This window comes from Takifugu rubripes, chromosome 10 (genome assembly GCF_901000725.2).
Source record: "Takifugu rubripes chromosome 10, fTakRub1.2, whole genome shotgun sequence".
NCBI lineage: Eukaryota > Metazoa > Chordata > Actinopteri > Tetraodontiformes > Tetraodontidae > Takifugu > Takifugu rubripes.
Window position 1 is genome coordinate 5,315,328 of NC_042294.1, and position 9,021 is coordinate 5,324,348.

General features: G+C 41.2%; 2 protein-coding genes across 5 annotated transcripts; one reads left to right on the plus strand and one right to left on the minus strand.

Moving 5' to 3' along the window:
- Positions 1–199: 199 nt before the first annotated feature.
- Positions 200–3,255, plus strand: pkia (cAMP-dependent protein kinase inhibitor alpha). Of its 4 annotated transcripts, XR_003889900.1 has the most exons (4): positions 217–291; positions 724–876; positions 1,830–2,016; positions 2,389–3,255. XR_003889900.1 is itself a non-coding variant. In XM_029843168.1 (2 exons), the coding sequence occupies exons 1-2, from the start codon at positions 1,857–1,859 to the stop codon at positions 2,463–2,465; spliced, it is 237 nt and encodes a 78-aa protein (XP_029699028.1). In that variant the 5' UTR covers positions 1,830–1,856; the 3' UTR covers positions 2,466–3,255. The 4 variants fall into 4 exon arrangements, 1 of the variants encoding a protein (XP_029699028.1); XR_964849.2 differs by lacking the exon at positions 724–876 and having other exon boundaries at positions 200–291; XR_003889901.1 differs by lacking the exons at positions 217–291; positions 724–876 and adding an exon at positions 1,161–1,264.
- A 672-nt stretch (positions 3,256–3,927) lies between these two features.
- On the minus strand, positions 3,928–7,764 carry LOC101078539 (beta,beta-carotene 15,15'-dioxygenase-like). Its single transcript, XM_003967915.3, has 11 exons — positions 7,556–7,764; positions 7,341–7,469; positions 7,097–7,226; positions 6,671–6,818; positions 6,446–6,599; positions 6,113–6,333; positions 5,752–6,009; positions 5,575–5,680; positions 5,405–5,499; positions 4,200–4,311; positions 3,928–4,107 (listed from the first exon to the last, which is right to left on the minus strand). Exons 1-11 carry the CDS (start codon positions 7,617–7,619, stop codon positions 3,956–3,958), a joined length of 1,569 nt encoding a protein of 522 aa, XP_003967964.1. The 5' UTR covers positions 7,620–7,764; the 3' UTR covers positions 3,928–3,955.
- Positions 7,765–9,021: the final 1,257 nt, after the last annotated feature.

The window sequence follows — 9,021 nt, forward strand, 5'->3', positions numbered from 1 at the left end:
TTGCGCTCACCCCTCCCTCGCTCCCTCTTAAAGTTACGATTTTAAATGCCCTAAACGGTTACTTTGAGTCTGACCCGCGGAATAATTGACGAAAAGTATTTTTAAAATAATAATCAAAGGGCTAAATGGAACGTTATCGCGTCCCAAAATACGACTTTTAATTTGAAATTCATACCCGGAAGCTATAGTAAGGAGCGTTGTTAAATCCTATCGCGAGTGCAAGTGGGGAAAGTGGACTCCAAGCTGGTTTGGTTCCTGCGAATATTCGGGAAAGCCTTAAACCCCAAACAGGTAGTTGGCTAAAAATGACATCAATATTAGCAATATGGCCCTGTACTACAACAATCCTAAAAAATGTCTGTGTGGATAGCGTCAACTGCGTTAATGCAATATGAGTAGGCTTTACACACATATTGAGCAGTTCATAATGTGTTTTTAAAATATATAGTCAAATACTGTCAATATCCTTCCAGAGTCTCTCATATAGATAGATAGATAGATAGATAGATAGATAGATAGATAGATAGATAGATAGATAGATAGATAGATAGATAGATAGATAGATAGATAGATAGATAAATCTATCTATCTATCTATCTATCTATCTATCTATCTATCTATCTATCTATCTATCTATCTATCTATCTATATATATAACTAGACATATAATATACTAGAAAAGCAATCAATGTGCAGACCTTCACTATGCTTATTTTCCCACAGATGTCTGGTTTGAGCTGTTACAGTGAGATAAGGCAAATGAGCTGCTTGGCCTTGGTCCTTGGAAGATCAAGAGTCAAAGTCCCACAGATCCTTTGATTATCATTTGCTCTTTGATTGTTTTTCTGGAGCTCCAGAAATCCCTGAATCCAGATGGTGATTTGAGAACGTCACCAAAATTTAACCATCCAACCATTTTGCTAACAGATAAATGCAGGCCGTCACATAACGTCCTCGGTAACGTTTGATTTTAGCTTCTGCTGCAAATCATGTTGCTCAACTCGACTGAGCTCAGGTTCCACTATGGGCAGGCAAAGTTGCCTTTAAGTTGGCCAAAAGAATTAGCCAAATGAATATTTAATGGATTATAACCAAACACAGCTGCAGATTAGATCATCATGGTGGGGGGTAAAGGGTTAGTTAGGGGACTTTGGGTTGGGGTGGGGATTGAGGTTGAGGTTGGGAGTTAGGGTTATGGGAATGGGAATCATCTCTAATGATGGACAAGGAGGCAGCAGGAATACACAAACAAACAGTAACACGTGTGAGCCTCAAGCTTTTTATTCCCAAATAACTGAGTAACTGAGTGAGCATTTTCAAACTGTCTTCATTAAATTGTATCATAAATCACTACAATCTTAGACTAATGGACTTTAAATCAAGAAAATGGGGCAGATTCCTGTCAGACTGATACATTATGTTCGAATATTAATGGTGGGGGTTTAACCTAAATCTCCGTGGCAACATTGCCTTGCTCCATGTTTACTGGCAGGATGACGTTTCAATATAGTGCCCCCTCGCTTCCACTTGCCATAATTATCCTTTTGACTACATTTTTGGCTTTCAGTCCTACACCACTATTCAAACACAGTTTGTGCTTAAAAAAAAAATCTGTCCTCCGGTCCTCTTGCCCTCCCTCCATGTCCTTTCTCTCCAGTAGACACAGATTAAAACAGATTAATCAGGGATTAGCTCATAAAATAAGTAGTTCATGTATTAAACAAGGGCGCGAAGCACACCTTCGACACTTACAATTGATTCATCCATTACACCTTTGTGTGTGTGTGTGTGTGTGTGTGTGTGTGTGTGTGTGTGTGTGTGTGTGGCAGACCCTGCTATGGTGAGATGTGTTAGCGATGACGGATGTGGAGGCGACCTATGAGGACTTTATTGCTTCTCGTCGATCAGGCCGCAGGAATGCGATCCATGAAATCCCTGCAGTTCCTGGACCCACTGGATCCACTGGACCCACTGAGCTGTCAGAGGGTCTGGCACAGCTCAGCATCAACCAGTCTGGTGAGAAAGCTCAGAGAGCCTGATTATTTAACATACGTGGAAACTGAATTCACTAATGCTTTAACTCATAACTACTTTAGCTAAGGGCGTGCATTGTCGTAAACGCCAACATTGACCATGGATTTTGGAAATAACGTCATATTCTTCAATGCGACCACCAGGGGGAGCCAGAACTCATCAGATGTTTGCTATAGATTTTTCTTCCACATGCAGATAGATTACAGTGCAGTTGCTGAGATCGATAGATGAGGGACAGGAAAGCTTTGTTTATGTAGAAACCAGAGCATGATGGGTGATTTCAGTTCATACAAGAGTTTCTCTTATTTGATTGTGTTGTTTTAATGCACACAACTGACTCTTTCTGTTTGTCAGGGGATGAAGGAGAAGACACAGAGAAGAGTCAGGTCTCGGCAGCAAAAAAGAAGGAGACTCAAGATGACGGCAGCTAATTTGTGGACAAACTTCCTTTCTGCTCTAACTGCTCCCTAAATGGACGCCGTCCTCCATTATGATCTCTGGCTATGGGCACCATGGCTTGGATCCTGTGCTGTGTGTTTTGCTTTCCTCCACAGGCCTTAGATTTCCTTGCTGTTTTAAGATTTTAAGTGAAATGTTAATAACCAAAACAACTAAGACAGGGAGATAAGGAAGGTGAAAGTTAAGATAAGATAAAGCCTAGGCCATTCAGGAATTGGAGGACAGGCAGAAATCTATTTTTTCTTATCTGGTGAAGTTGAAATACTGGGAAACTGGCAATGATCGAACATACACTAACATTTGTCCCCTCCTGTTGCCTCATTCGGTACTCTTTATTGACTGGTTTAATTTATTTTAGCCAATGGATTTTGCTCTCTTCCTCCACTGAATTTCATATGACCTCACTGGACATAAAAATGTTTTGTAGGTTCATTTGAATAAGAGATATATGGTATCATTTGCTTATTTGGTAACCTTTGTTAGGGGGTGCCATCTTAGGAAAACATGCTTTCTAGATTTTGGAAATGGAGCGTTTAATGTAGCCATTGAAGTTCAGTATTGATGTGTTGCTTGGTTTACAGTGAATACAACTAATGTAAGCTACCATGCTGATGGCACTCATGTACACTTAAATGATAATGCATCGTGATATTGTTTCTATTAAGTTGTAACTATTAAACTATTGGTGTTTTTCTTTTATAAAACACTTGTAAATTTTGAAATTCTTCAGTAAAACTTTATAAAGATCCCAGCTGAGAGTGATGTAATGGTAGCTCTGCCTCTGTCTGTCCGTCCGTCTGTCCGTCCGTCTGTCTGTCCCAAGCCTTCCCAGTGGTGTTTAGTTTTGGAAGAGATGACAGGAATGTGTAACAACTCACCATGTGGTCCCAAAAGTAAAAAAAGTGCAGTAAAAACATTCCGTTTCAGTATTTCTGGATTATGAACTATTAATGCGAGTCAGTCTAGTGATGTATTACGCAAGGTTGTGATTCCTCAAATAACTGAAAACTACACTGTTCATTAGTTCCAGCGTTGTCATCTATGACCTAAGATATTGTTATTCTGAACAAAATGCATTGTCAGGGTGGTATATATATATATATATATATATATATATGTGTGTGTGTCCCTGTAAAACAGGTGCAGATCCCCAAATAACCCTGAGTTGAACACAGTAGACTTTGAGAAGATAACTGAGAGTCGAAAGAAGGTCAAAATAATTTATCATAATTGTCCTAAAGCACCGATAATTGATGATAAAAACATAGTGACAGATATGAGAAACCTTCGGTGAGGAGTAATAACATCAGTGTTAAAACAGAATAATGGGAATTACATCGCACAGGCATTTTAATTGTATTGATCCATGCACTATCAATAAACCATAATATTTAAAAATGTGGGGTAAAATAACTACCAGAGAGACACCAGAAAGAATGGAACGCCTTGGGAGACAGGGGTTTTATGCATGTGGGATGAAATATCCATGCATGTCCTTCTGCAACTTGGCACCAACGTATGCTCGACCCACTTCTTTGAACGTTTTGCCGTCCAGGACCAGGAGGTAGCATGACTGGCCCGGGTTGGTGTTGATCACTGATGACAAGACCACACCTGTAAAAGGAATTTTAAAAAAAAGGTTTCATCAGAGGAGAAACTGTTTCATCACGTGATGGTGATGTGATGCGGCTGCACCGCGTCCTTACCGTCGTCCTCTGACTCCCCGTTTGGTCTGGGGACGAACACAGGTTCTGACGGCCAGCAGTTTTCCTCAGTCCAGAAAACCATTTCTTTACTTTCTGTGTCGAACTTTGCAATCTTCACAGAGAAGAGACAGTAAGTTTCGCAACAAATTGCATCGAGTGCAGCAGCCAAAGAAACCCACAGTCATCTGCGACCGTGTCATCGGATCATAAAAAACACATAATCATAAAATCATTGATGTGATTTTGAAGCAAATCTCATGTTTCGATTGATCTGATGAAATATCACTATGCTTCTTACATTATGAACCTGTAAAATAATTTTAGCTCTGATGGTTGAATGTGTTCTTTCTCTGGTCTCTAACCAGTGAGTAACCCATCCGTTTCTCCATTCTTCTCCACAGTCAGGAGCTCTATCAACTATTCATCTTTACCAGATCAGATAATCTCCCAGTTCTCAATATATGGGGCTCATAAAATGCTGTTTTCAGAAGCGTGCAATGCCACAGCAATGGTGACCTTTGTCCACTATTATCTGATTACTGAAGTGTTCAGGGCCAGCCTTTCCCCCAACATACAGTCACACTTCCTTTAAGGCATTTCGACATCACGCTCAGTCAGACAACTTGTTTTTTTTTCACATTTCATGTCATATTTGTTCCTCATTGAAGCTTTCTTCTCCTATTATAGATAGAATGATGAGCTGACCCTGTCTTTGTTTCATAAACTAGTAGGAAAAACACAGTTGGATTATAGTCTATGGCACAATACTACTTATTTAAATTGGGGCCAATGCGGGTGACCCTCAAAGGAAGATTTTGCATTGTTCCCTTTGTTCATCCTGTTTTTCACTTCCATCCAAAATGGCTAAAATTCCCACTGTAATGAAGATAAAAAGCCCTGTGTTTTTATTTGAGTCTGTCTCAAGTGGGAACGTGCACAAATATGCAATTGTTTAAACCAAGGTTGTTCCTTTCACACCTTCCTGTGTGGAGTGCCATTAACACTTATGGTGCGTGACTATCTAGTGAGATATACAATATACAGATATAAAACATTGTGTTTATTGCTTCTTGGTATTGTTTCACAGACCTTGGTGCATAAGTGCACTCAGTGAAGAGGAGGCAGAAAAGACATGGAATTTGTTCCGGTTGCCTAGCTAATGCTAACACTGTACACAGTATACTGCACAGTGCAGAACACCTTACCTGTTTTGACACGACTGAATGCTCAACGCAGTTCCCGTAAACAAAACGGTGCCTTTTCCCATTGATGTCATAGTTAATTCTGGGTAGTTCAAAGCCTGTTAAAAAGCACAAACACATTTAGTCTAAATTTTAGCTAACAACTAAGACATGTGAATTGTCGGTGGTTTTACCTTCACAGAGCACCTCTGGCTGGCACAACAGTTTGCCTTCTTTCTCCTTCACAGCAGTGGCTCTTGTGTTTGGGAGCTTCACCAAGTCCTCTCCAACCGCAATGCCCTGCAAAGCCACATTTTAAAAGGTCAAAGTGGAGACATGAGCACAATTATCACGTGACCTCTTGCGCCCACCTTGTCTGAGATTAGAGGAAGTACATATCTATTGTAGTTGGGTTTGGAGTAGTTTTCATCAGGTTTCCCAGTGTTTTCCTTCAGTTTGCTCAAGTAGAACATGTCATAGAGGTGATTGTCCTTGTAGGCGATGACATCAAAAACCACGTGGTCATCCTCTTCATAAGCATTGACATGATGGTAGATAATAATTGATCCTGTGTGAAACTTGGTCTCCACCTCTTTGCCAGTCTTTCTGTTTATCAGGTGGATCAGAGTCTGGTGAGGAAATAAGGAGTTCAAAATCCATCATGGTGGTCAATTTTTCCTTGAATGCATCATTTATAGGCTATAAATCAGAGTTCTGTCAATGATGGCTTACACTCTCCTCTGGACAGAATTTCAGGCAGCTCGCCCAGTTGACTCCCCTCATGTATGCAGTGGCCATCTTGAGGATGTCTAGTTTGAAAGGCTGCTCGAGAAAGATGAAGTAGTTGTCTGTCATTGCAAAACTGTGGTAGTAGCTGGGTGTGAGCATTGACCGGCAGGGGACAGAGGCAATGACCTCTACATTCTTCAGAGCAGGGGTGTTCTTGCCTTGGTCTGCAGGGTTGAGTACCAACATTATTTTTTTCAAGAAACCCTTAGAACTGGCAGAAATTGCCAAAATAGCTTGAAAATGAAAGAGGTCACAACCCAAACAAGGGTCAAATACCTTTGGCTGCTGCAGCAGCAGGAACTTTGAACAGCATGTATTTGGTCTTGCCCTTCTCTGCTATTGAAGTTCCCATGTTGTAGGCATTGCCCTCCTTGTCATAGTGGGGGTGTGATGATGCCAGGTTCACTGGAAGGTACTTCATGTAGTCCACCTATGGCAATCAAGGTGATAAAGCATGATCTCCAAGAGGAGACAGGCCAGCGGTGGAGCAGGTTTTCATACCTTGTCCTTGGTTTCCAGCGTCACAGGGTCGATCATGCGGATGTAATTGGTTTCAGAAGTGGCGTAAATATCGTTTCCATATTTGATGAAATTGCTGGCACCATTGTCTGTGAAGTCAGGCATTGTATGGTTGAGAAAGGTAATGGCCCTACAAAAGAAGATATATTAATGTAAATACTGAGAAGAGAAGAGTCAGGGAACACAGCGAGCACAAAACTCTGCAGCATACACCAATGATACAAATAAGCGTCTGTTTTAAGACTGATTTTAAACTATTACCGCAGTCTGAAATAAAACACTTTGTGTTCATTTTTTCCAAATTCCTACCACATTTGAGTCATAAAATGATAAATGATTAAAGTTAATCTCTGCAGAACTGGAAAAAATTCCAAAGTTGCAATTATTGGTTAATTAAAAGCTGCTTACTTGACAATGAAGTTCTTGCTTGGGTCTGGATACGCCATCGTCCCCATTTCGGACACAACTATCCTGTTAGCAGCCATATTTGCATTATAGGTGTCACTTCTAAGGAATTTGCTTCTGTGGGACACTTCACCTGTGGCCACCACAATAACAAAAACAGTTACTTTCCATTTGCGTTTCGTTACATCACAAGTGAAATGATAGTTTTCACATCACTTGACGGCTGGTTAATGAAAAAAAGACTCACCATCTTTAAAGGTGAAGCTGTGCATGATGGCCATCCCATCGAACCAGTGTTGGTAGCTGGTGTCTCCCACAGAGAAGATGCCTGGGCCATTACGCAGCAGCGTGCCTTGCAGCCAGCTGGGGATGGTGCCTGCAACCACAATGTTGTGTTTCTGTTGTTTAAGCAGGCTGTGTGGATTTATTGGTGAGTGAATTTTGCCAGTAAAGTGCTCCTACCTTTGACTTCAGCCCTGTGCTCCTCGGGGCTCTCCACCGCGTTCACTGTGAAGTTCGTGGTCATGTTGACGGAGAAGTGGCAGGGTGCAGAGGCGAGTGTGTAAATGTGCCACACTCTAACAGAGCAAAGCCCTTCCTCTCAGGCTTTTTCTTTTTTTTGCCATTCTTATCTTTGCCCTGAGGTAACCACCCCTCATCTTAAATCCTATTGGTCAGGCAGATGGAAATGCTTTTAGCTGTGATGTAATATTTTTGCCAGACTGTTGTTTTTTTTTTTTTTTTAAGTCTTTACATTTATATGATAAATGCCCAGATAATCATTTGTTTTTATTGGGGCTATTACACCTTAAGTGATATTCTCTCTAATTAAACTTTGTCCTCAATGTTAGTGTTTACAGCCTTATCTTGATTTACGTTGACCTAAATTAGTCAGGCAATCTTATTGATCAGCATTTTTAATGCAGCCAAAAGCTCTTTAGGTGCACGTATGTGTCTGCAATTCTTTAGATATCTAGAACTTGTCCCTAATTGCTTTAGGTTGTAAAATCCATCATCACAGCTCAGAGGCAGGAACATTTCAGCATCTTTATCTAATCATCCCAGAAAGGAGGCAGCCTATCTCTGTCCATGAGCTATTAGAACATGAGACGGGCTAACGGACAGAAGGTCACCTGAGCTCATCGCTGTCTCGTCATCACTGTGGCACAAGTGAAAGTTGGATATCTATGTCCCTACCTGAACTGGAAAAAGGGGGAAAAACACAGGGACAGCGCTGCAGTTCAAATCTAAATCTGAAGCTGAATCATCAGGGTCAATGAGGTTAAATCAAAGTCTACTTTAAAGACTGACAACACTGTCAAAAATCAGCACTCAGCAGACATCAGACCTGAGAGATAATCAGATACTGCATTATGTACCCATCTTAATATTTCTTTGAAAGAGGGTCCTGCATATTTAATAAAAGCAAAACATGATCGAGCAACCTTTCGTCTTCCTTTACTGGCCTTACATGTTTTTAAAAGAACTCTGAGACTAATGGTGGCACCAGAGGCCAGGAGAGTGCTGCCTTCAATACCTACATCTAAGTTAAGGAAAGCGCAGGAGTGAGTCTACTTAGGTCATCGCTGACGTCTTCTGACCTCATTACAAACAGGTTCCAGGGGCCAACTTTTGAATGCCCGTAAGAGCGCTAGAAGAGAAAGAGAGTTATGATGTGGGGGGCTGACACCTCAGTTAGGGCAGTGGCCACAGGCTGAGATCCTAAAGTCATCTTTCCAGGCATTGACCATATATGAAAATTAACCTGTGGATGCTCCAGAGAAGAGAGAGAGAGAAAGAGAGAGAGTGGGGTGATTTTTCAAATCTGGTCCTCATGGATATTCCTCGGCAACAATCCGGCCAGCAGCTTGCAATCGGTGCACAGTAAGGACACTGCTTGCCAGCATGTCCTGCAGAGCCCCTTCCTT

What these genes read in the sequence shown, in the direction of transcription:
- pkia (XM_029843168.1), top strand. Translation starts at nt 1,857, where the DNA reads ATGACGGATGTGGAGGCGACCTATGAGGACTTTATTGCTTCTCGTCGA. An exon ending in GCTCAGCATCAACCAGTCTG is followed by an intron (nt 2,017 to 2,388) that starts GTGAGAAAGCTC and finishes TCTGTTTGTCAG; the next exon opens with GGGATGAAGGAGAAGACACA.
- LOC101078539 (XM_003967915.3), bottom strand. Translation starts at nt 7,619, where the DNA reads ATGACCACGAACTTCACAGTGAACGCGGTGGAGAGCCCCGAGGAGCAC. An exon ending in AGCAAGAACTTCATTGTCAA is followed by an intron (nt 6,819 to 7,096) that starts GTAAGCAGCTTT and finishes CTTCTTTTGTAG; the next exon opens with GGCCATTACCTTTCTCAACC. An exon ending in TTCCTCTAATCTCAGACAAG is followed by an intron (nt 5,681 to 5,751) that starts GTGGGCGCAAGA and finishes GTGGCTTTGCAG; the next exon opens with GGCATTGCGGTTGGAGAGGA.